We start from the raw sequence: 25,850 nt of genomic DNA, 5'->3' as shown, positions 1-25,850 counted from the left end.
AAATCCATGTTGGGAAAAAGGAAAGAAAGAAATGAAGAGTTCTGGTTGGACAACTGAAAAGAAAAGAAAATAATTTAAAATGACTGATTTAGAAATTACTCAACACCAATATCAATTATTCCACCATGGATTTCACCAGAAGCAACAGTAGATATGTCAATAATGGAAAAGAAACAAGATAAATCTTAGATTGAAGATAGTTATTCAGTACAATTATATTTAAACAGTAATTAGCAGTCTATTCAAATTTATACAGATGCATTAAAAATAACTGGAAAAACAGGAATAGCTTTTGTAGTACCAGAATTCAATATAAAATAGAAAAATGAATTACAGATGGATTATCAGTTGGCAATATTATTAGCTTTACAATGGGTAAAAGACATAAAACCATTAAAAACAGTAATTTGTTCCAATTCAAGCACTGCATTATTAAATTTAAAATATAATCAATCAGATAGTAGGAAGGTCATTTTATTATAAATATTTCAGAATACAAAATATGGGTTTGATAGTTATATTTGTGTGGGTTCCAGCTCACACTGGAGTAGAAGGAAATGAGAGGGCAGATAAAATGGCAAAGAGGGCAATTCAGAATCCTATTAGTTTTACAATTAATACAAATACATCTGAGGGAAAGAGTATTGTTAAAGAAAGACTGATGGAAAAAGGCAGGAAAGGTGGGATGAAGAAAAAACAGGAACATAGTTTTCTAAAATTCAGAAGAAAGCAGGAAAAAGAAGAAATGGAAAAAAATAGAAAGGAGGAAAAAGTGATAACAAGGTTAAGATTTGGGCATACAGGACTTAGTAATACACATTTTAAAATTCAAAAGCATACTACTGGCAAATGTGATTATTGTGGAAAATATGAAACAATATAACATAGCCTATTAAAATATCATAAATATTAGAATATAATAATAATTTTAGAATGTCATAGATATGAAAGAAAGAGAAGATATATGAGGAGAGAGTTTGAATGTTAATTTATTAGATATTTTGAGAAAGAGTTTGGGGAGTAAATATATACAAATAGTTATTTGATTTTTAAAGAAAACTAAATTATTTTATAGAATTAGATTATAGTTTGTGTGTTTGTGAATATGTGTATAATATTATAGATGGATATAATACAAAGTTATGTATAAGTATGTATATTTGTGTGTTTGTGTGTATATATATATATATATATGTATATATATATATATATATATATATATATATATATATATATATATATATATATATATATATATATATATATATATATGTGTGTGTGTGTGTGTGGGGGTGGAACCACACTCCATACCAGTAGGTGGCGGTAATGCTACTAAAAGTTTGTTGCCAACCGCCTGTAAATCCAAGAAGAAGAAGAGGAAGCAGAAGAAGAAGAAGAAGAAGAAGTGCTCAGACATACGGAAGCCGGTCCTGCTGGGATAAGGTGAGTTCTTTACTGCTGATATCAGCTTTGTCAGATTTTGTGTTCCCCTGGGTCATGTGGAACTACTGTTGGTCCGTTGTGAGGATTGGTCCATGATTCCCTACATATTGTTGCCGGAGTGATCCATTAATGAAGGTCAACCCTTGCTAAAACGAGTTAGCTTCAGGTCACTTCCAGTTTCGTTATACTTGGAGGCCATTACGGCATAGTGGCTAACTGCATTTGAGCTGGTAAAACTTCCTTTGTGATCACGCACTTGTCATCTTGCCAGATTCCCTTTAAGCTTGTGTCAATTTAAGGTTGTAATGTGTATAACCACAGAGACCTGATCTTCCAGCCGAGACCGCCACCAGATCAGAACGTCCGTTAGCGATTTGTTTTTAATTAAAAAAAAAACAAAAAAAAAAAAAAACAAAAAACGACCTTCTCCGCTCCAGATCATGAACATGAACTTTCAGACTAAACACTTTTTAATTTTGACTTTGAGAGCTTTCATCTGAGGCCGGAGTTCAGAGATTAGTTTTAAAAAATCCCAGATTAAAGGCTTCATCTGTTAATCAGGGACATCTGCTTTATTTCACAAAACATTCCCACAGATTCTCCTGTAGCAGGGGCCACGAATCTGTCTAATTGGGGCTTGCCTTAACAATGCACAGGGAGAGCAGCCACTGCCTCATATGCAATGCATGGAAGGCACCTTATTGTTCTACCGTCAATAGAACGTCTCTTTCTTTATTCCTTTTTATTCCGTCACCTTTAATGCGTCTCGTACCGCCGCTACGTGTACCCCCACACAATTGATAAAACGTGCGGCTCGAGCTCGAGAAGGGAGCTATTAGTTTTAAGGGAAGTCGGAGTTACCATGGCGACATAATTCGCGAAAACTATGCCCCAAAATCCCGTAGAAGTCAATGGAGTGAGATTAAAAACAAACAAAAAATAAATTTGAAAAACAAACACTAATTTTGAGAATTTTTTGTGTGGTCATGTTTTCACGTAGAAATGTACAACAACATACAACTCTCAGTTTGAAGATGTGTCCGTGTTCTGTTGAGAGGTAAAAACCGTAAAAAGGACTTGCGGTTTTTCCACAACTTGTCACTAGCGCACCAAAGTTTTAAATTTTTTGTAAAATTAGAGTGTAACTGAAAATAACTGCCGCTCCGCTAGAGTGAGAAACGAAGTGGATGTCTGACCCCAAAACCCCCAACCGACAGGCACACTTTGGCAGGCCCCGTTTAAAATTCTTCAGAAATCTTCTAGTGAAGCTGTGTGTGTGTGTGTGTGTGTGTTTCAGAGAGTGGCCATGGTTCTCAAAGATGTTCCAATTGATAACATTACCCGTCCTTTGGGGAGGAACGAGGTAATTGGTCTGCTTTTCCGACTCACCATATTTGGAGCTGTAACCTACTTCACCATCAAGTGGATGGTGGACGTTATTGACCCAACTCGAAAGCAGAAGGTGGAGGCTCAGAAGCAGGTAAGGCTGTAGCAGCCTTGTTATTCACAGCTTTTTGTCTGTTCATGAATTTTCTGAATATTCGTCAACAGGCTGAGAAGTTGATGCGTCGGATCGGAGTGGAGAACGTCAAGTTGTCGGACTACGAGATGAGTATCGCTGCTCATCTGGTGGACCCATTGAGCATGCAGGTAGTTTCTCCTCATGAGAGTTGATGATTGAGAGTCAAGACTGTGTCTGATCTCTGACCTCTGACAGATCACCTGGAGAGATATCGCTGGTCTGGATGAGGTCATCACTGAGCTGAAGGAGACTGTGATCCTGCCTGTTGAGAAAAGACACCTGTTCCTGAACTCCAAACTTCTGCAGCCTCCCAAAGGTCAGAGCTCATTCACTTACCTACTGTGTCATGTGACTGCAGCTGTGAGGTAGGTTTAAGATCACGTTGAACCAGAGATAGTGAAAAATAAAGTGAGTTCGGAGACCAGAATTTCTAAAGATAGATATATATAGGTTTAGTTTCAGCATCAATAAAATGATTAAATGGGTTAATACCCTTAGATTTTAGTGATAATGGAGGTTCCATCTAAATTTGTCTCCAAATTGTATTGTGACATTTTCTGGAGATGGAATCATGGGTTAATGGATTCTGGGCCTGAGGTGGTGATTGTGAACTTTGGCTCTGTCTGTTCTTGTTTTCATATGCACTGTAAAAAAAATTTAGTTTTGTTGGTTCTTGCTGTATGTTCTCTTTTAGTTTTTGGCAGCTGGTCTGTCAGTTCCTTGTGGCTGTTCAGTTGTTTCTGTTAGTATTTTTTTCTCCATCTGATTTATTGGTTTTTCCCATATGTTCTTTGTTGGTTATTTTATTCTATTTTTATATCATGAAAGTATAATATGAGACAGATAATCTTTGAAAAGATCAACCTCCTCCACTTCCTCCCTGCGCTGCTGTTCCTGTCTGAAGAAATGCACTACTACTAGTCAGAAACAACCAATCAGAGCCAGGAGGAGGCAGCATTGAACTCAACCAGCCCCTTTTTGAAGGACAGTTTTGTTTATAATCATAATTCTTTTTTTTTATTATTTGGATATTTAACATATCTTCCAGTTCCAATGTTAAATGATGAGTAGAATTTAAAGTTTATTGATCATTGAGAATTTTTTATTTTCAAAGATCATTATTTGAAAATGGTCTCAAAACAACAATATTATCATTCATCACAGTAATTACTGGAACAATTTATTGTTCGTCAAAATTAATTACTGTGACAGACCTACTCATACTGTACTGTCAGGAAATTGACAAAGTTTTAACAAATATATTTAAAAAAAATAATAGATATCTTTTTTTTAATATTGCTGCTGGTTATCTCTAGACTTAAGGTAGTTATTTCCTTTGGGCAGCTGTGTAGAAGGCAGTTTAAAGTAACTGAATTTTTTATGTCAACCTCTTTGAATGTTGTTGCTTGTTGGCTGACTATAATAAGAGGATCAAATATTGCATACAGACAGTGCTCTTTAAAAAATTAGAAGATAAAACCCCTCTGAGATTCAAATCATGTCATCAAGAGTTTAATTTAATCTAACTAAACATTGTCTAAATTTAGATGTTCTAACCCAATAGTTCCCATTGTTTGTCTGTGGACTGCTGGGACATTTTAAAACCCTCAGTGGGATGCTTAGATGGTACTTATGACATCGGCTGAATGAGTTCAAATCAGTTGAACTGAGTTCAACTGAAGATCTACCTGAAGTATCTTCAGGTAGATCCCATAGAGGAACTCATCATGAGTTTGGAAATAGGGAGTTATTTATGATCCAAACAAGTTTTATTCTGAAACTAGAAAAGTAAAAGTCAGTGTGTGCCTTATCCTGTCCTCATTTTAACAGGCGTACTGCTTTATGGCCCCCCCGGCTGTGGAAAAACACTGATCGCCAAGGCAACAGCGAAGGAGGCAGGGTTTCGTTTTGTCAACCTGCAGCCAAGCACACTGACAGACAAGTGGTACGGGGAATCGCAGAAACTGGCAGCTGCTGTATTCTCATTGGCTGTTAAGCTGCAGCCTTCTATAATCTTCATTGACGAGATTGGTGAGAAATGTGCACACAGTGACTGAGTACAGGTAGTTGTAGTCTGTTTGCGACCTGTATGAATTAAGGACCTGTATGTTGTAGTATCTGCCTGGCTCCAATACATATCATTGCTTTTGAATTTAGACTCATTCCTGAGGAGTCGCTCAAACTCAGATCACGAGGCTACAGCCATGATGAAAGCCCAGTTTATGAGTCTGTGGGATGGACTAGACACAGACCATCATTACCAGGTGCGTTTGCAACCAAAGATGCACACACAAGCAGGTGGATGTGGTCTTATAGTTTTCTCCGTGTCAGGTGATCATAATGGGCGCGACCAATCGTCCTCAGGACTTGGACTCTGCCATTTTGCGGCGGATGCCAACCAGGTTTTACATCAACCTACCTGTATGTACAGTCAAAGTATTTACAAGTTCCAGAGATCCTGTTGTAGACTATGCTAACACTGTTTGTTTCTGCAGGGCGATAGGCAGCGAGAGGACATCCTTCGACTGATTCTGATGAACGAAAACGTAAGTTCAGCTCGGAAAAACAAACTTGCCATTTGTTTTCATTAAAACGATCAATTTTGAAAATACCACCTCTAAACATCAAGTCTGCTCTGTGCGAAAGGCAGGGTCACCTAAAGGTGGGACTTACTAATTTGTAAATAAGAGCTAATGATTTTAAACTTGATTGACACTTCAGGCACGTACAGGGGGGACTGCAAGGGGGGCTTGAACTACTTTCATCCTTTAACCTTCAAGTACCCTTTTTTGAGTTTTTTTTTTTTTTTTTTTTATCTGTGCATCAGGAGACCTGCTTGTGCTCCTCAACAATAGTATTTAGCTAAATATAACAATTGAGCAAAATAAATTAGTCTGGCTTCCCTTGGTCTAATAATGGCTGAGCATTCTCTGTGCCTCTGCCTCCATGTTGTTAAGACACTGAGCCCATGGTGAGGAGGAGGCGGACGGAACTGACGCCTCCATCTATTAAATTATGAGCATGTTTTGTTTGTTTTCCAACACACTCTGGTTTGTTAATTAAACAGAAAGTCGTCTCTGCCACCTGTTGGTGGCTCACACCTGAGGTATGAAGTGACAGAGTTAACGTTCTACATTGCTGCAGCATTTCTTACAAATAAGAATAAAGATCAATTCAGAACAGACTGAACTGATAGATCATCTGATAATTTATAATCACTGGCAGGTGGACGAATCTGTCGACCTTAAACTTGTTGCCAAGGAGGCCGATGGTTTTTCAGGAAGTGACCTCAGAGAAATGTGTCGTGATGCGGCACTGCTCTGCGTCCGAGACTTTGTCCACAACGAGAGCAGCAGGTAAGCTGCAGAATTGCCTATTCACATTTCGCGTGTACCAGCCTGGTGTTTTCTCAGATGTGTTTTTACTTTTCCTGTTTCTCAGCTCGGAGGAAAATGGCCCTATACGTGCTATCGGTCAGGCTGACCTGCAGACCTCCATCAACAAGATGAAGCGCTCTAAGACAGCAAATATTCCAGGTGTTCTGGTTCACGCCACTCTGGACTAAATACTTGGGTTATATAAACTTCCAATGCCTCAGCTGGTGTGGAAACTCATTGAGCATGTGCCACTTACTGCTTTCTGACATCTTTGTTTCCTGTCTCCTCCATGTTTGGGTACCCAAACATGGAGTTCATAGTTACACCGCAGTTCTCTGTGAAGCTACCTAGGGATGTGCCACCTCACCAAAGTTCTTATAATCTTCCCACTGTTGTCATCCCTGACCTGAAAACGCTGAGATGTTCTGAATTTGAAAATAATCCTCACTGTCTCAAAGCTAATAAATTTTAATCCTTAGACAAAACCCATAAATTTAATAAAACAATGAAACTGCTGACAAATTGGTCAGGAGCAGCACTCTGTGATGACACACAGCAAGCAATTATCATCATAAAGTCATTTATAATTGATTAATACCTTTATTGTTCCTTTATTCTATATGTTTTTGTGACTTTTATAATTTGAGGGATTGTTGTGTATTTATTATTTATATCTAACCATGGTGGGGTATTGTGTTCTGTTCAGCTCTGATTGTAAACAATCTGAAGTGTTTTTTATGCAGTAGAAAAATAAAAAGCAAATTAATATTTATTTTAACGCATCTCTATGGATGGAGCTTCACTATTTGGTTATTGAACATTTTGGTTGTTTCCTATGTCAGAGCTGTCTACCTTGGGATGTTTCATACCTGCTCTGACAGCTCATGGTTGAAAGTACTTAGACATGTGGACAAAATTGTTGGTACCCCTCGGTTAATCATAGGAAAACCCACAATTGTCACAGAAATAACTTGAATCTGACAAAGGTAATGGATTGAAAATTAATGTCAGACATATCCTTTTAAACATGCTTCATAATAATTATTATTATTTAAAAAAAAAAAACTCAGACATAAAATGATGGTGCCCTTAACTTAATATTTTGTTGCACAACTTTTTGAGGCAATCGCTTCAATCAAACGATTCGTATAACTGTCCATGAGACTTCTGGCCCTCTGCAGGTATTTTAGCCCTCTCCTCATGAGCAAACTACTCCAGTTGTCTCAGGTTTGAAGCCTTTTCCAGACAGCACCTTTCAGCTTCTTCCAAAGATGCTCATTAGGATTTAGGTCAGGGTTCATAGAAGGCCACTTCAGAATAGTCCAAAAAACACCATTAGCCCAGTGTTTTTAGCTGTGTGCTTAGGGTCAATATCCTGTAAAACCCATGACCTGCGACTGAGACCAACCTTTCTGACACTGGGCAGCACATTTCTCTCAAGAATCCCATGTTAGTGTTGAGATGCAGCAAAGCAGCCCCAGAACATAACGGAGCCTCCTCTGTGTTACACAGTGGGGACAGTGTTCTTTTCTTGATGTGGCAGTGTAGTGGATGTCCACTATACTTCGTGGGAACAAACCAGTCTGAGCCAGACGCAGACGGCGGATGGATTAGAGTTCCGGCGACAAGTTTCCTTGACAACAAGCGGAGCGGAGCTGCTGCAACGCTGTTTTCGGAATATGGTTCTCTGTTAAGGTCCTTCACCTTGACCGCATTGGATCGCCTACGTTATCTGGACGCGAGATGGATTATGCTTTATAGCAGGGTTGCCCAAAGTCGGTCTTCGAGAGCCGGGATCCTGAATGTTTTAGTTCTCTCCCTGGTGGCACAAACTACCTTTTCAGCATGTCAATGTTCTTCTTAGGCCTTCTAACGAGCCATCATTTGATTCAGGTGCGTTAAACCAGGTAGAGAACTGAAACATGCTTATCTTCTTCTGAACAATCTCTTCAAGTCGGAACTTTCTTTCGGCACTCAGCTCTTCCCGCTGTTGATTACCATCAATCCGCCCTACCATATGGTAATCCGCGTGGGCACATCAATGCCATGTCACATACTGCTTACTAAGCAGATTTCTTATCAATACATCCTATCTGTGTGGAAGTTTCATTTCGTCCAAGATTAAGGTAAGTTTTAATTAATGTATTTTATACCTGTCTTTCATGAAGCTGCTGTATTATCCTACTTTATGTTAAGTTTTCATGACAGTAGGGCTGTAACGATTCCTCAAAAGATTCGACTACCTCGATAATTAAAATTCCTCGAGGAAAATTTATCTGCCTCGAAGCTTTGTTAAATTATGTTTTATTATTCAGCACACCGTGTTCCGCCGGGTTATTATTTGTGGTGGGCTGCGCTGTCACTTCAGCCTATGAGTTGTTGGTAAGTGCCAGCAGCATGATGTAGAATTTCCCGCCATTTCATGAAGTTTTGGGGGACCAATAAGTATAGTTAGATTGTGTGGCGGTTTTTGAGTAGACAGAGCCCTACCTGAACCTAGCCATATTTGTAAATGTCTTTCTTTCTAACACCTGGAGGTGGGGCTCAATATCCCCGTCCCCTCCACTGAGGTGTCTCCCTGCTCCAGGTCTGTGGAAAGGTGATTTCTTTGAAGTAAAGCCGGGCTGCCAAAGTAGAGCCTGGGAAAAGGGGAAATAGTCCCACATGATTCTGCTTCAGTAAATAACACAAATATTTAATCTGAAAATCTTGCTTTATTAAAGCTTTAATTCAGAAACATTTGGAACTAAAAGCACCCTGAAAACTTATTTGGCACATACACCAATTCTTTCACCCACAAGATATTTTCTAAACCCACAACAGAAATTTGTGCAGTCACAATTTCAAAACTGTTAAAGCTATAGTTTGTAAATTTTATAAAAAATATTTTTAAAATATTAGTTGGAACTGTCACTATGTTGCAACAGTATAGTAAGAGGGAGAAAAGCTGTAAAAAAAAATTGTGCTCCTCTGCCTTCTCCCAGTACTAACTAGAAATGGCCAATCAGAGCCAGGAGGACGGTCTTAGCGCTATCCATCACACTCATGTAAATGCTGTTCATACTCCATTACGACTTCGTCTGGATTAGCTCCAGTTTATGTAATAAGCTACAACTGGCTTATCACAACATAGCCTGCCAGGAAAATTCAAGTTAATTGGAATAGCCAACGGTTTTCTGTAACAGCAAATTATTTCTCTGCCATTAGCACATTTAGCAGCACATACAAGGGCATGATTGACAGCGCTAAGACTTTCCCCTTGGCTCCCAACTGACAGCAGACTGCAATAGTAGCTGCAATCTATGAAAAAAAATCCATCTTTACATATTATGCTCATATTATGTTGTCGAGGCATAGCAACAGTTTTAACAAATATGCAGAAAACATTTTAAATAAAAGTTACATGCTGCTGCCTTAAATAAAACCTGAGTCAGCAAGAAATTAACTTAAAGCTTCAGACAGAATCCCAGATTAAAGAGTCAGTTAAAAAATTAGAGTAAGGCCTTGCTGCAATATTCTTTGTATTCATCTAAAAACAATTCCAGTAAATTTGAGCTAGTTGAGTGGAACACAGAGATTTTTCCAGTTGATTACATTAATATTTTTGTATCCAGAGGCTGGAAATGGTACAGAAACTATTTGCTATTGAAAATAGCTGGTAGATATCTGGATGCCCTTTAATAATAGACAGCAGGTTATGAACAGAAAATAGGGAATAGTCACTCCAGTCAGTTTTTGCAACACTTAAAGTTCAGACCTTGAAGAGCAGTTTTGCAGCTACTGTATCTGATTGGATGATGCCTGAGTGAGTTTGAGGCTTTGTCACCAGGTGGATTAAGACAGAATAAAAGTGTGTAAGGGTTCAAGCTGTCAAAGCTCAATGTTGGGTCCCCGGCTTTTGGGTTTCCTCTCACACTCTCTGTTGAAGTCACAGCCATCTAGCAGGTAGCGGTATGCTGCACGAACATCCCTGTAGAGTGGTGCATCCTCAGTCTGAAAGTTTGGAAAGTGTAGTGGAGTCTCATTGATGAGCAGCTGTAGTCGGGGGCCACGCTGACAGTCATAGAGAACGAAGAGCAGGTTGGCAGCGTACGGAATGATGCGACTGGTCCGGAAACTTCTTCCTACAGAGAGCTATGCAGTTACTGTTCTGAACAACAGGACATGTTCATTTGAAAACATATGTGACTTCTGAAGGCAGTTGGCTACAGTAGATTTTAAAAAGTGATATCAAGAGTAAAGAGAGCTGAACAGAGATTTTTTTATGAGCTTTATATCATGTTATTATTCCTTCATCAAAAACATAGCAAGAGTGTCTCCTTGACTCTTTTATGTATATTTGAGAACTCCTTAAATTTCCTGTGGCAGTCATTCAGAGGTGTTGATGTGTTTGCTCCCACAAGGCGCTGAGTATTTCCAGAAAGCTCCTCTTGGAGCTGTAGTCTTCAGCTGAGCTTCCACCTCACAATACACCTCTGTCCTCACCTCCCTCACAAAAGCTCTACAGTTAGCAAGTACCTGCTGCTGGTGTGCTTAACATACGTCCTAATTCCCAGTTCTACGCTCCAAACAATGGTTGCTACAGTCATAATGAGAAGCATTGTTGTGATGATGCTTCAAATTATGAAGTCCAATTTCTTTTAAATTATGTTTAATATACAGCATAACAATCAATCACAATAGTTGATTGACTGTGCTATAAAATAGCACTGTGTGCCTGGAAAATACGTACCAGCCTTTTAATAATTCCACCAACCATTCCAGTTTTGCAGTGTAAACTCTTTTTCTTATAAAATATATATTTTTTAAAATAAATAAATGCATTTTTATTTAGTAATCTGGGTGAAATTTTGAATATGTCCAGAAAGGAGTCAGGTTTTCCTACATTTTTTTTTGTTTTTTTAAATAACTTTTTAACACAAAGTTTCCCCAACACTTCAAATTTTATTAAACTTTTTTTTTTTTTTTTTTTTTTACTTATTTTTACATAACATATAGTTAAAAAATGCTTCCAGCACTATGGTCTTTAATCATTTAAAGAACATTTCCTTGTAAAAATTTATCTTTCCTTTTTGGAAAAAGTGAGACCTTTTTTTCAAAACTGGGAATCTTTCCTGGCATATAGAAAGAAATGCATACATATTTTAAATTTGATAAATGTCAGACTTCATACCATGCTGTGTGTGATAGTTGCTAGCAGTGGGCAGAGTCTGGTCTTTGTACAGTCCAAGTAGGGAGATGAGGGGTATGAGCGTCTCAGCATGTCCCACCAAGACAGAGGCTGGTTCTGGAGCTGCCTCGGTGGATCTGGAATCAACCAGGATTCAGTCAATAAACAATAGGGAATCAGTAAGGGGGTTCCTAAAGCTTAGTCAGGGAACACCCCACCTGCGAGGACGACCAGCTTTATCTAGGGTCCTGAAGATGTGATGGAAGAGTGGACAGCTAGACAGACTGCTGATTGAGTGACCATGAGAGCGCTTCCAGAATTGCTTCAGATCAAAACTGTACTCTAACACCTGCAGAAAAATGACAAGGAGAAAACGGCATCAAAAATCATTAATCAATTAAATATATTTTGGTCTTTGTTCAAGATCCCAGATGATAAACCTCAGAATCAACATTTTTCCTGATTCAAAATGTAAAATGAACACATCTCTGTTTCTGCCTCCAGAGGATAACCCTTTGGACTAAACAGTGTTCCAATTCAAAGATTCTAAATGCCTGGACCAAACTTTTCAACATTCCATCTCTGATCAACCATTTTATTTTTATAGTAGGGAAAACTTTTAACTTGAGTTAAAAGTTGAAAGTTGAAGGGGCGAAAATCATGTGACATCTTATAAGGCCAGATGTGCATCCTCTGTCAAAATGATTGATTCAGTGTGTTTCTTTTAAAGATGAAAACGTTCATAACATGTTGCTGAGGTTGGTTTTTGCTACCTAGGCACCTTCTTCACCCACACCTGTATTGATTCAAACTTTATTTTTGACAATTCAGCATTTTAAACCAAAGTAAATTGAGGTTCTCTGTCATTTTATTGAGAAATAATACATTATTTGCATTTTCTTTGGTTTTATATAAATTTTGCAAATATCTTTCAGAAAATATTGATCTCATACCTTTGCATCACTCTCATCGAACAGGAAGCACCAGGGCGAGTGGATGGATTTGATGGACAGTTCGTAGGAACAAATGAAGAACGCTGCTTCCACCAAGTCTAGAAGAGTCCGAAAGGGGAAGAAAAGGTCAAAGGGCACATTTTCTTTCTAACATTACAATCTGATAGAGTGACTAAACATACAGAATAAGAAAAAGATCTGCAAAGTTGATAAAAAAAATGCTGTAATATTCTTCAACTTCCAAGTACTATATTCCCTCTCTAACCTGAGGGAATGCCTCCAGGCTCATACCTGGGGTGAGTAGGTGAAGAGAAAGGCCGAGTTTCTCAGCCAACCTCCTCCTCACTGCCTGCATTTCCTCGCCATGTTTGAACTTCTCAACTTCCAGCAGCGCAGTGTGGTTGTTCTCCACGCCTTCCACATAACCACGGCAACGCTCAAAGAAGCGCATTAGTCCATCATCCACCTCATGGTTGTATCCTTGAGCACTGTCTGTAGGAGCAGAGGTCAGAGGTCAACATTTTAGGTAAAAGGCTTGTCAGGTGTTCTGACCATCTGTGCTACTCATCAATCAGTCCTACTGTAAGAGCCAAAAATGTTAGTTTTAACATTGTTTATTTTCTGTATGCCTTTTGCATATTTAGATATTGTCTTTACAGTAAGGTTTTATTTTACTATGTTTTTTGTAAAAAAGCGCCACCTAAAGGACACAATTGTATATATATAGAGAAAGTGCGGTGTCACTTATGAGAGAAAAGAAAGAAAGTTGGATGTAGTGTGGTCGCTTAACCTCTACACAGTTTTTGATCGTTAATTTTAAGAATGCTGTGCAAGACAAAATAATTTTCATGTTATGCCAAAGAAAGTAAAGTTCATACTTTTTGTGGAACCGTAAGTATTGTTAATTATTTAATGCACAAGACATATCACTGAACAGAAACGCGTCGACTAAAAAGAGCTAAGCTAACCGATACTAACAAAGAAAGCTGAAGCTAATGGATCAACATAGTGGCTTTATAGAAAAGAACAAGTAGCAAATACACCTACCTTGTAGTAATGTGCATGCACTACTAAGTATGTGAATATTTAATCACATACTGCTTACTCATCAGGTTTCTTATCAATACGTCCAACCTGTAGAAGTTTCGTTTAATAATTAATTTTATACTTGGCTTTCATTTAACTGCTGTATTACTTCATGTTTTAAGTTTACATGACAGGCAGCTTGTAACCATATTTGTAAATGGCTTTATTTGCCGTCCGCAATGTCCTTACAATAATGTAAGCAAGAAAGTATTGCTTGTCGTCAACCATGTGAATCAGGACAAAATACATTGGTTTTGTGGGACATTTTGTCCCTATTTAAAATATAGAGGCTTTAATTGTTTTTTTTGTTTTATCAAACCGTACTAAGTAGAGCATGTTGGTAACGATATTATGTGATATTGAGGCTGTTTATATCTATGGTGTAATATTAGTTTATATTAAGCATAGGCTATCATTTCAGGTGCAGAGTGACCTGTACAGTTCGGTGGACACATTTTGGCTGGGCTTCATTTGATAAAGACGGTCATACAATGTATTAATGCGCAAAAAAAGTTTGCAAGGATTTGTATTTGTAGATGTCTGCTTGTTAAAAACTTAGTTTCCCCTGTCTGATACGGTTTCATCCTTAAAAACACTTACAATTAGAAATGCTAAAGGTTTTCTATCGTAGCGCTGATCTGACAAGGTAGCACAGATAGTCAGAACATCAGAATATCTTTCAGTGGTGGCAGCAACGGCAGTGGTGACTCTCACCATGGCTACCCCAGTGCTGCTGCAGACCCTCCTGGAATGCCTCCACGCTGTTCACACAGCGATGCTTAGAGCTGGTCACAAAGTGGATTCTCCTCTTCTTCACGTTTTCATCCGACAGCAGAGATGGTAACAAAGTGGCCAGCCGCTGGGCCAGGAACAGGAGGTCTTCCCTACCCTTCCTCACCAGCCGACCTGATTAAGAGGCATAAGAGGATACATTTTTCTGGAATATTTTAAAATACTAGATGCCAATGATTTTTTTATTGAAATAGGCCTGATTTTTTTAATCCTGTGTAATGTAAATACTCCCCCATCCCCCTTTTTATTACCTTAAATTCAGCTTCAGAATTTTACTTGAAAAAGATTTTCTGAAGAGAAATTTCCTGCAAAAGTTGCCAGCAAAAATTCCAGTCTAGAATACTTACCGTCCATGTCCTCGGTGTACCAGGGTTCCCAACGGTTCCGGAGCTCATCCAGCCAGCCAGTGGGGCTCTCTGAGGTTCTGGAAGCTTCATTCTGGAGTAGTTTGCTTAGTCTGTGTATTCTGCGGATGTTCTTGATGGTAGGAAACCGTCTGCCATGTCTAATGACGGCGGTCACGTGTAATGGTGTGCAAAACTCACCTGGCGGGGGTCTGAGGACCGAGGTGTTCACGGTTAAAGGGTCTCGGAGTAGGTTCGGTTTCACCTCCTCATAACGGGTCTTAGTACCGAAGTAAGTGGCAATACTAGGGACATCCGGTATTTCCGCGAAAGAGCACAATACACGGGTCGGAATCAGGCTGAGAGCCGCCAGCCACAGGAATCCATGTGTTCCGAGATGGAACATAACAGCTGATAGCTTTGTTTGCTGTGTTTATGTTCCCAGATCTGACAACAGGACCTTCTAGATGCCTTTTAAGGACCCTTTCTTTAGACGGATCAACCGAATCGAACCAGGAAATCAGCGACTGGATATTATTCTCCTCCTCCTTCTTCATCTTTTCTATTATAGAGGATAGCAAGCAACTTTGAGGTATGTACCTCCACCTACTGTACATGAGTGTGTAGCAACGCTACTTTACATCTATTAAATTCCATTTTTTCTTGTTTTGTATTCTGAAGCTAAATAAATAATGCTTTCCTTAATCTGTAAATATCCACTGTTTCCTTCTTTTCCCAGTATTCTCCATTCCTGTCCTGTCCTTCCAACCATTCTTCTCATTTTCTCCCTTTCAGCCTCATATGTTTAACAATTCCTCAATGCATGTTCTAGATTTTCTTGCTAGCTTCACCGTTCACATTTATGATTTTTTTCCCCTCCCTGTTAGACATATAATGTCATAGATAGTTATGACCTACTCTTAATCTCATTATTATTTCTTCCCTTCTGTTACTCAGTATTTTTTTTAATTAATACTGACTTTTGTATTTTATATAAACTCCTATTGTTTTCATTCCATCTTTTTTGCCATATTTCTATTTGTTTACTCTTAACTGATTTCCCTTCCCCTTTCCCAATAGAAATTGTAAGCCCTTTTGGCTAATTTGTCTGCTTTTTCATTGTCTTTCATACCTTTGTGTGATGGTACCCAACAGGACCAAACATCACCTTTGTGTAATCTAAATAAACTGTGCCAAATTTCTAATATTAAATCTTTCCTATTATTTCCTTTTCCCTGAATAGTCTTTATTACTGCTTTGGAACACTGCATAGGGTCGATACCACCTTTTGCAAAAAATAGCCCCTTCCTGTTTCTCAATTTGAGGAGCGGATCGTTCCCTGAAGAAATTTAGAGTAGTGTTTGGGACTAAAGTAAAATAATCAAAAATACTGTGCACAGGTTATTTTTATTATATTTATTTCTTACTGTTATTTTATTTTGTCTTCTTCCTTCTTATTTTTTCTTCTCTTCATATTATTTTGCTTCTTTGCATATTTTCTGTATCATAGTGAATGAATATCATTGAAACTTGATTGGACCCAATGATGTTTGGTGGATTGATCAGGTCTTGGTGGAATTAATGTGGTTTGGGTGTCTTTTCGGGCTAAAATCTGTTGACTGGGCCAGAACGGTGTGTTGTGAAAATAAAAAAGAATTCATAAGGTTGACCTTATGAAACCAGGTCTCAGCACGAATGAATCTGATAATAATTACTCTCCTCATCAACTTAAATCCAGCTAAAATGAGGAGACAGAAACTGAACACTTTGAAAAGCTGGTGCCGACTTTGTGGAGGCTGTCTGCCTCTACAGAGATGAACATATTGTTTAAAAATGTTGAAAAATTGATTGATTGAATCACAAGCAACTAAACAGCAAGTGCAGAGAAATGATCCAAGTCTGAAACCCAAAAAGGAGAGTCTAAACTACATGAACATGTTTTTCCAAAACTGTTTTGATCAAGGGTCTGAACCTTGAAAAAGCAGGCCTTGAGGTTTTTAAATGTAGAAACAGAGGCTATCCCTCCTCACATGCACATAAAAAGGAGGTTCTGCCGCAAGGCATCAAGCCATATAGAGCCTCACCACGAGTCCCCACACCAACAAAAATAAGAAAATAGGAAGTCTTTACAACTCTGTGCACGCATTTTGCATTACGGACCTGTAAATACATATACAAGAAGCTAGACTAGATTGCAAAAATAGAACCAACTAGGGATGAAAGAGAAAAAGCAGAGATAGCAAGAGAGGGCTGCTGCTCTCTTGAATCCTACAGAAACAATGTAGAATTCTTTCAGTTGAACTTTCAGCTCAATTGAAAGAGAACCTTAAAAACAGAAAAAGGACGACACACTTTTTCATTAATGTGCGAGAAGTTAAATTCTCACTGCAACCAGAACAGTAACAACCTAGACTCCCACAGCCTCACCAAAACAAATATAAAACTTGTTTTATCTTTGCACACATAGAGCCAGAGCCTGTCTCTGTTCAGAACTCTGATTAGTACCACAAACACAGAGGAAAAGACATTACAGGTGTGAAACTCAAGGCCCACGGGCCAAATCCAGCCCACCAGAGGTTTCGTGTTGCCTTCTGGACTGTAGAAATACAGTTTCTGACACAGCGATGGTGCGTTTAACTGACATTTTGCCAATCAGCAGTTTTGAATGTATTTTGCCAGATTGGATTAAGATGAACAAATACATATAATTTGTTTTCAGAAGGTGCTCATCGCATCCATAAGGAGACGTTTAATCATATTTTAACAACTTTATAATGGGCTTTATCAATACATTCTGCCATAAACAGTTTATTAATAAAATTTTGATCTGGGAAGGCGTCAAAATGAAAATAAAATTGACATCTTTGCTCTACATCAGGGGTCCCCAAAGTTGGTTCTTGAGGGCCGGCATCCTGCGTGTTTCAGTTCTTTCCCTGGTTTAACGCACCTGGATCAAATGATGGCTTGTTAGCGGCCTAAGAGGAACACTGACATTCTGAAAAGGCTGTTGCTCCCACTAGGGAGAGAACTAAAACATGCAAGATGCCGACCCTCAAGGACTGACTTTGGGCACCCCTGCTCTAGATGTTGACAAAAAGAAAAGGTTTAGAAACACACACACACATGTATATACACATGTGTGAATATGTACACACATAAGTATATATAAGTATACTTGTATATACAAGTATATATAATACTTATACACTTGTATACACATAGAGCCAGATATAAGTATATATACATTACGTATATAAGTAGGTGTGTATATACATTTAAGTTATTTCTCAATTAGCTAAAAATGAATAAAGAATTTATTTTTCAAACTTTATTGATCCAAAATTATAAATCGGTTTTAGGAGGCAAAACATCTTCAAAAAGGGACAAACAAAAACAGTAAAACAAATGAGAATAGGCTCTGCCTCCTCAATCCCCGTCAGGTTGGTTTGGGTCGTTTGGCAGCAGGAGCTTCACCTGTTAAGGCAAGATAGGAAAGAGAATAAGAGAAAATGTCATCCAACAGGTAAATATGGCTAAACTGCAGGAAACACTGGCAAACAGGTAAACCTAGCCAAAGAGAACCAGGAGAACAGAAAAACAGGAGGGGCTGGGCAGTGCATCTCTAGTCTGTGACAGTAGATCATGCATTTCTCTGTAGTCTACCAACCATCTGAACCATATTAGAAAAACAATAACATTTTATGATTTTGCCCCTCCATCACTACAGTTTGAGTAACTAATTTAAAATAAAACAGAGTGATTCAGTTTGATACAATGTGACAAGACAAGCACAGAAATGACACTTTCATGAAACTCCATATTTTTAATGCGTCAAAGAAAATACAAATTGATAAACAGAAATATAAACTAATTTTGCTAACAATAAATATGTATGAAATCAGCTACCAAATGGATACATACACAAATTAAACTAACTGTTCTGGCTCAACAGAACATTAGTTTAGCAAAATGTTATAAAGATTTCCCCCTAATGTTTTTCTTTTAAATGCTAACATGCAATACTACAAATCTTGTTCCAATATAAAATAAAATTTTCATTTTAAAAAATGTCAAATAAAAAACCCTTCAAACAGTAAATGCTTGTACACACTTCCTAATGAAATGAAACTCATTTTCATTTCTTTCATCTGTCATGGACATTTCCAATTTGATTTTTTTATGTCTTTCATGTCCCTTTTTCCCTTTCATTGCTTTACCAACAATGAGCAATATGTTTAATTTTTTTTCGGTAATCTTAAAGCGCTTTTCCACTGGAAAGTCTTTCTCTAACTGGTTGATGTGCAGTTCAGTTCTAGCCCAGTGGGGAACTTCTCTACGTTAAGATTGCAGCAGCTGTGGTCAACTCTCCTCTGATTTTCGCAACAACACTCAGCAATGGAGAACCTCAAGGTTGTGGTTCTAATGAACTCAAATAAACCCAGATAATCCATGTTGTCTTACAGAAATTTAAAACCAGCCCAAACATAATGATAAAGACTTATATCTATATAAATATAATTACATTCTGGCACTTAATTTTTTTTTTTATGTGTCATGCTTTGAATTTAGGTAATGTAGTTAAAAGATGTAAACAAATAGCCTGGTCCTAATGGGAGGAGGCCCTGGGGAAGACCCAGGATACGCTGGAGGGATTATGTTTCTCTGCTGGCCTGGGAACGCCTTGGGATTCCCCCGGAAGAGCTGGCCCAAGTGGCTGGGGAGAGGAAAGTCTGGGCCTCCCTAATTAGGCTGCTACCCCTGCAACCCGACACTAAATAAGCGGTAGAAGATGGATGGATGGATGGCTGGATGGAAACTTACAATTACTTGAAAAATTTTATATCTTTCGTTATATTTTTCACCCATGGATGTCGCCAGTTTTTTCACGTGCACAGTGCATGCTGGGTTAATGATGCAATTAGAATCTTTCTGGATTGAAATGTTTTGAGTAAGCACAGAAAGGCTAACTTTCAAAAAAAAAAAAAAAAATAGATGAGTCTGCATCACTTCCGACATGAAAAAAAAAAAAAAAATAAAAAAGTGTAGTGGGGAAGAGCCGAACACAACTTCCCAAGGACTCACATTTGTGCTCTTCACATTTCTCTCCAGAAAACTTTAAGTCATTTGTAAGAGCAAAATTAAAAATCTAACAGATGGGCTTTACCCTTGCCAGCTACACCCAAATGCCATGCTTACAGTTTTTATCCCCAAAGGAACTAAACCCCACCACTGGCTAATGAACGAATCACGCTGGGAGAAACATCAAAGACAGGCAGTGCTGAGAGCTGCTTTAATTGATAAAATTATTGCTACTACTACCAGTATCAAATGTGAAACCATAGACCAGACACCGGACCAAAGACCAGATCCTAAACAGAGCACATCAACTAGTTTCCGGACCACAAGTTCTGACCAGAGGCACATTTTATTTAGAAAATTGAAGTTTCTAAATAAAATAAATAAGCCACACAAACGCCACCTTCTGTGGCCAACTCTTTCCTCTTCCTCCGTTTGGTCCTCCTCATCTTCTTCACCTCTTGTGTTTTTTTCATTCCCATTAACTTCAACATTCAAATCCAAAAGCCTTAAAGATGTTACTCATTGCTGTTGTCCTGGATGAAACTAGCGCAATCAGGCCTAGCATGACATTTACCCAGAATGTATTGCAGCGTAACCAACATAGGGACCTCCATGTGACAATATCTTATTCATATTAATAAAAACCAAACAGCTTACAGTATTTTTATTTAACTTTTGGTCTGTACTGTATATTAATACAACTAATCATGGATCCCTTGGATCGCCTGAGGTTTTACTGAGGTTTTATTAATTCAAGTACTGCAGGTCAGAGTTAATGTTGCTTTGTATCTGATTCATGAATGTGAAAAAACCTACTGCCGACACAGTCCTGAAGGCCTTCCTGCTGACTCTTCCTGGTGGACACAATGCCACTAGCAGTCTTCCTGGTTTCTGAGGACAAAGAACAAAGTCAAAAATGTGATACAACACATGAACAGACAGATGAACTTCAGATGAACAGGCAGACTGAGATAAACCAACAGGAAGCTTCTGCAGCTGCAAGGCTTCATCATAATTTACCTGCATGCAGTAAAACGGCTCTGCAGGTGGAAGACACGGCTTCTTTAGAGTCAGCATCTGACAGACCAAACAGCGCCCCTCTGAGAGACTCGTCAGGAACACAACACACCAAGTATTTCACTGCAATACACTGAATCCAGTTCCACACTGCACTGTTTTACAAGAAGATCATAACGTGCCATCACACCGCTGAACTGTTGCCTCTCTTACTGTTCCTTGCATCAGTCTCCACACCGGAGACTGATGCAAAGCTTTGATTTCCATGTTCCGTCAGAGTGGGAGGGGCCTATCAGACAATTATCAGCAGCTGGAGGATACAGATTAATGATGTCATAAGGTCCTCTAAGGTCCAAAGCCTTAAAAAACACACAAACACAAAGTTAGAGAGCCATACTGGCCCCAGAGGACCAAACTGTCTCTGGTGTGGGGTATTAACGATATTATTAACAATAGGTAACAAATGTAATTTGATGTTTTGCATCATTAAAAAATATTAACAAATAGTACTTAGTGCTACTAGTGTTGGCAAATGATAACCAGCATCAAGGACTTTTGGTTAATACCGACTGACTGGGTTCTATCCACACATTATTGATCACTGACCTTCTCAGCTGCACTTGAGACGATGACATTCTGAAAGAGAAACAGCTTTCAAAATTTCAGACCTGAAAGTCTCATCATGTTGCAGCTCGCAGAATCATATGTAAGAACACCAACCTTTCCTTTGCAGCTTTCCATCAAACAAACAGCGTTGGCAATAGTGTAGCGCCTCATGGTGGAGTCCCTGAGTGCTGAGGCATATGATACCTCAAACACCACTCCTCTGTCAATGGCCTACACAATGAGAAATGCAGTAAACACTCACAAACAAGGAAGCAAGCCAGGAAACTTGGAATGAGGTAGTCACCCCGTTTATGGGCGCTCTCTTGAAGAAGAAGGGAAGTTTCTCTGTCACCGAGATACAAATGATGTCAACTTCACACAGCATGCAGGAGGTCTGTCAGAAACACACAGTGATACTATGCATTACTCCATTAAAACTATCAGAGTGCTCTTAGCTCAGAGGGACGTTTTTCAGCGTTGACACTTTCAGACAGATGGTGGCCCTGAGGGAGGAAGCAGAGACACTTCCTAAAGACTCTAAGGCAGCCTGACACTGCAGCCTGAAGTGACAAAAATCAGATTTTTTTTTTCTCTTATGTAACATATATCTGAATTCTTTTTCATGAAAGTCTGATCAACACAGATCAAATTTTTACCAATGCAACCCAGCCCACCTATATATGTGGTTTTAAATCCTATATGTATCTCAACTTTTCAAATGTGAACTGATCGCTTTCACCCAGACTATAAGTCAGTGATACTTGACAAACATCACTGATACACACAAGCAGGAAGAAAACAACCACCATGGCGGACAATAACGAGGATTAAGTTGTTAATGTGCTGGCTCCGGTTGGACAACTACTTTTAAACCACAACATATGCTCCATCATTTCCCTCCATGTTTACTTCTACCAACACTAAGCATGTATTATATGCTTGACATTACTGTGCCCTTTACTATGCATCCGCACATAAGTTGCATCTATTTGGAAATATGAACAACCACATAAAAAAAAATTTAATTGAGGAATAAGGCCTGCAGTGTGAACATAACCTAAGATCAAAAGAATTCTGAGCCTTTTGACGCCACATCAGCAACTAAAGTTTCTGAACAGTGTAATCATTAATGTGAACCTGCATAGGAGATCAATACTGTAAACGAGACCCTATCCTGCCTCTCCTTCTGCAGACTTCCTGCTTGGTGTAACTGAACTAATAGCTGGGCGCCAAGATCAAGGCTAAATCTCGGTCTCCACCTAACCCTCATCCTGACATTTCTTCTCAGCTTCCCATTCCTGTGAAATGGAGGTCAGCAGAGAAAACTAGCGGTGAATGCTGATATATCAGGCTTTACTATTACTAGTTTTTATCAAATGGAGCAGCATGGTGAACATGCCACATGGTGAACTGTATGCTGTCTTTTGGCCAACAGTGAAAACTTTGTTTCTTTAACACTAGGTGAGTTAAAAACAAATAAATAAACAAAAAACGGTGAAGCATCATCCTGCTTCAGCTCAGATTAAACAAAGGGTCAGTAAATCTCACATGGAAGAGCTTCTCGGTTGTCGGCTGGATGGCCAGGAGGTCAAAGGCGCGATACTCTGCATCATTTGGCCTCTAGGAGAGCAAAACATACAAACACACATCACAACTTTATAAAAAAAAAACCCAAAGCTTTCATCTGGTACTCTGATCAACATTCTCCAAAGGAAAACTCACAAAGGGACTGGCCTCTGACATTACCACTGTTAGTCTATTCAGCACTTTGATGGGACGAGAGCGACCTTGTACAACAGGCAGCTGACCAATCAGCTCACTGATTGGCACTGGCGATGGAACTTCCTACAGAGGAAACAAACAGACTTTACTGAGCAGTGACTGACAGGAGTACAGGATGCGTCAGTAACAGCACAGCAGCTAACTGCACCTGTCTCTTCTTGGTTGTGAGTTCATATACATAGTTGATGGCCACAGTGGAGAATCCCACTGCAGAAGGAACAAATACACTATAATTAAAAACAGTAAGCCTAAAGTGGCTTAATTAATGGTTAAAATAGCTCATTAATTTTATCAATGTTGATTAATATTTAATCATGTAGCTGTAGATTTCTGGAGACACACCCAATAAAAAATCTCATAATTTCAATCCAGTATACGTTTTTGTTGGGAATAAAAACAAAGCGCCATATTTGTTCAGCAAATCGGGGTAGTGGTGTCTTATCTGGTAGCATCTGTCCCAACAACAGTTTCTGTCTTGTTGGGATTGCAGCTCAGTGGTGAATTAACCCTGCAGAGGCTCGAGGCTGGATGTATGCTGGATGTCGAGTAAGTTGGTAAAAGATTTTTCAAAATGCGGAAGGCATCATCACTCCATTGGACTAAGTGGGTGGATGTGAAATTGAGAGAAGGTGCTCTCACTGCACAGTTCAGCAAGTTAGAAGAGCTGCACAGTTATTGTCAGAAAGCAAACTCTAAAAAAAAAAAAGCTCTACTGACTGAAAACATGCAATCATACTGATGTTTCTGATTGAAAAAAGTTGACACAGTTTATGTTATGTTCCCGGTTGGTCAGTGGTTAACGAACCAGGCTATCCTCATCATGCAGGTCCAGGTTCTCATGGGTTTGCACTGTGGGAGCTAGACCACCCGCAGTGAACCCACGTCGACTGGCTTGACCGCGTATCCAGGTGTAGCCGTCAAATGAACTTGTGATACCCCTGTTGTTATTCTGAATTATTACAGACCGAATGGGATGGATTCACAGACCAGACCTGAGCCAGAGTAACTGAAAGTGGACTCACAGTGAGCGGCTGTCTCTACGAGGCTCTGCAGGCGGCTCCTGTCTGTAGAAAACAGCACATTCAGATCCATGAATACTGACATCCTGCTGCAGCGAGGTGGCTACTACACATGGAAACGAACTGACTGTTAGGAGCGGGAATCTTCTTTGACGTTCTTGTCGGTTTGGCAAACAAGCATGAGGTGCATTACTGCCACCAACTGGTGATGATACACGCAAATTTCTTCTTAGTGTGAGAAGAGGGTGAGTGGAAGATTGAGAGTTTGTATATGTTCTATTATGAGGGGCCGTTTAGGACAAAAACTATTTTTTGTCTCACACTAAAGACTCATACACACATGCAAAAAATACTAAAATTGCACATATACACTATTATACGGAAGAGGATTAGGGCCACCAATAAATAAATAAATTCTGACTTTAAAGTCAGAATTCTGACTTTCTGACTTTATTCTCAGAATTCTGACTTTAAAGTTAGAAAATTTTGTTTTGACAAGTCCACATTTCTCCAACCCAAACAAAACATCCTTATCTGTTAAATGAATATTGAGAGTTTTTTGATGAAAGAAAATTGACATATCTCTCCAGAATATTTTGATACAATTACAATCCCAAAAAAGTTGAACAAGCTTTTCTTTATTATTTTTACAGAAAGTACACATAGGGTCCAAATCCCCTTTATCTTTTTTATTTTTTTTTTATTTATTTTTTTTTTATCAAAAATGCTTTAACAGGATAAACATTATGAATAATTTTATAATACATTTTTCTTACATTATTATTTATTAAGTATTTTTTAGGAGCAACCAAGTCCACTTCGAATTTATATTTTAAAAAATGTTGGACCAATAAAATATACAAGTTGGTGAAAAAAAACATTTGGTAATAGAATATTTCTTAACATTTTATTACACATTACTACATATTAAGGATGAGAAGGAGACAAAATCTTATGTGAGCCAAATATGTTCACCTATATATTTTATCTAGCATTGTTATACTAAACATTTCAGCCATGGTTCCATCATCACTGAATTGTATAGATTTAGGGCAGTTAATTATATTAAAAAATACACCAAAAGACTTGCTGTTAGTGGCAAAATTGGAGTGCTGAGATTTTGCCTCTGTAACAACTCTCTGATATTCCTTGAAGCGGTTTCTCAATATTGCCTGCAACATTATGTGTAGGTGCATGTGGTACATTCAGCCACGTCTCTTTTAAGTTTTACATTAAGTCCCTGTTTTACCATAGGGATGGCAAAATAGGGATGATCCATTCTGTTTCTCTCATATGAGCTTTAAACTTCTCTTCCTACTTTGACTGTCAAGCTTGATGGTGGTATTTATTCTTTATTTTTATTACTTTGAATTTTGTTAAATGTTTTCTTAGTTCACTTTATATTTTGGTGGGTTATTTAAATAGTTCATTTGTGGGCTTTTTTATTTATTTTTTGTTTCATTATTTTTGTTGTTTACTTTTCTAAGTTAGACAGGAAGAACTGTAGGTCCATTTTCAATAAATATAGAGACTGGTATAGGACCAGCATGTACTGGGTTGGGTCTATGTTTTTGGAAACAATCAAATGTTTCATCTTTGTTTCTTGTTTGCCATACTGGCTAGAAATAAACTGTAAAAAGGCGATCCTGAAGTTTTTTGG

At 38.5% G+C, this 25,850-nt stretch overlaps 3 protein-coding genes and 1 long non-coding RNA gene across 6 annotated transcripts; 2 read left to right on the top strand and 2 right to left on the bottom strand.

Moving 5' to 3' along the window:
- The first annotated feature begins 1,286 nt into the window (after positions 1–1,286).
- Positions 1,287–6,562, top strand: atad1b (ATPase family AAA domain containing 1b). 2 transcript variants are annotated; one of them, XM_044101988.1, is made up of 10 exons: positions 1,287–1,443; positions 2,741–2,923; positions 2,995–3,093; positions 3,161–3,281; positions 4,796–4,996; positions 5,123–5,229; positions 5,297–5,386; positions 5,461–5,511; positions 6,191–6,321; positions 6,407–6,562. In XM_044101988.1, the coding sequence occupies exons 1-10, from the start codon at positions 1,327–1,329 to the stop codon at positions 6,528–6,530; spliced, it is 1,224 nt and encodes a 407-aa protein (XP_043957923.1). In that variant the 5' UTR covers positions 1,287–1,326; the 3' UTR covers positions 6,531–6,562. The 2 variants fall into 2 exon arrangements, with proteins under 2 accessions (XP_043957923.1, XP_043957924.1); XM_044101989.1 differs by lacking the exon at positions 1,287–1,443 and adding an exon at positions 2,477–2,500.
- A 2,455-nt stretch (positions 6,563–9,017) lies between these two features.
- Positions 9,018–15,134, bottom strand: minpp1b (multiple inositol-polyphosphate phosphatase 1b). Its single transcript, XM_044101984.1, has 7 exons — positions 14,691–15,134; positions 14,266–14,457; positions 12,757–12,957; positions 12,466–12,563; positions 11,731–11,861; positions 11,516–11,649; positions 9,018–10,466 (listed from the first exon to the last, which is right to left on the bottom strand). The coding sequence occupies exons 1-7, from the start codon at positions 15,091–15,093 to the stop codon at positions 10,213–10,215; spliced, it is 1,413 nt and encodes a 470-aa protein (XP_043957919.1). The 5' UTR covers positions 15,094–15,134; the 3' UTR covers positions 9,018–10,212.
- Positions 12,466–24,264, top strand: LOC122822907. Its single transcript, XR_006369242.1, has 3 exons — positions 12,466–12,591; positions 15,133–15,279; positions 24,135–24,264. It is a non-coding gene; the product is annotated as an uncharacterized LOC122822907 (long non-coding RNA).
- rpp30 (ribonuclease P/MRP 30 subunit) lies at positions 17,984–24,498 on the bottom strand. Of its 2 annotated transcripts, none has more exons than XM_044101986.1 (11): positions 24,194–24,498; positions 23,320–23,378; positions 23,136–23,234; positions 22,938–23,009; positions 21,694–21,783; positions 21,504–21,620; positions 21,390–21,419; positions 21,105–21,142; positions 20,787–20,866; positions 20,583–20,657; positions 17,984–18,161 (listed from the first exon to the last, which is right to left on the bottom strand). In XM_044101986.1, exons 1-11 carry the CDS (start codon positions 24,273–24,275, stop codon positions 18,124–18,126), a joined length of 780 nt encoding a protein of 259 aa, XP_043957921.1. In that variant the 5' UTR covers positions 24,276–24,498; the 3' UTR covers positions 17,984–18,123. The 2 variants fall into 2 exon arrangements, with proteins under 2 accessions (XP_043957921.1, XP_043957920.1); XM_044101985.1 differs by having other exon boundaries at positions 23,112–23,234; positions 24,194–24,492.
- Positions 24,499–25,850: the final 1,352 nt, after the last annotated feature.

The sequence above is a fragment of the Gambusia affinis genome, linkage group LG20 (genome assembly GCF_019740435.1).
Source record: "Gambusia affinis linkage group LG20, SWU_Gaff_1.0, whole genome shotgun sequence".
NCBI classification, from domain to species: domain Eukaryota; kingdom Metazoa; phylum Chordata; class Actinopteri; order Cyprinodontiformes; family Poeciliidae; genus Gambusia; species Gambusia affinis.
This window is presented reverse-complemented; position numbering and strand designations above follow the sequence as displayed.

Coding starts and splice junctions, on each gene's coding strand:
- atad1b (XM_044101988.1), top strand. CDS start 1,327: ATGCTACTAAAAGTTTGTTGCCAACCGCCTGTAAATCCAAGAAGAAGA. Junction 3,094..3,160: donor TGGACCCATTGAGCATGCAG/GTAGTTTCTCCT, acceptor GACCTCTGACAG/ATCACCTGGAGAGATATCGC. Junction 5,230..5,296: donor ACACAGACCATCATTACCAG/GTGCGTTTGCAA, acceptor TCTCCGTGTCAG/GTGATCATAATGGGCGCGAC.
- minpp1b (XM_044101984.1), bottom strand. CDS start 15,093: ATGTTCCATCTCGGAACACATGGATTCCTGTGGCTGGCGGCTCTCAGC. Junction 14,458..14,690: donor GTACACCGAGGACATGGACG/GTAAGTATTCTA, acceptor CCTCTTAATCAG/GTCGGCTGGTGAGGAAGGGT. Junction 11,862..12,465: donor TCGATGAGAGTGATGCAAAG/GTATGAGATCAA, acceptor ATTTTTCTGCAG/GTGTTAGAGTACAGTTTTGA.
- rpp30 (XM_044101985.1), bottom strand. CDS start 24,275: ATGTCAGTATTCATGGATCTGAATGTGCTGTTTTCTACAGACAGGAGC. Junction 23,379..24,193: donor CGTAGAGACAGCCGCTCACT/GTGAGTCCACTT, acceptor TTCCTTCTGCAG/TGGGATTCTCCACTGTGGCC. Junction 23,235..23,319: donor TCACAACCAAGAAGAGACAG/GTGCAGTTAGCT, acceptor TTTCCTCTGTAG/GAAGTTCCATCGCCAGTGCC.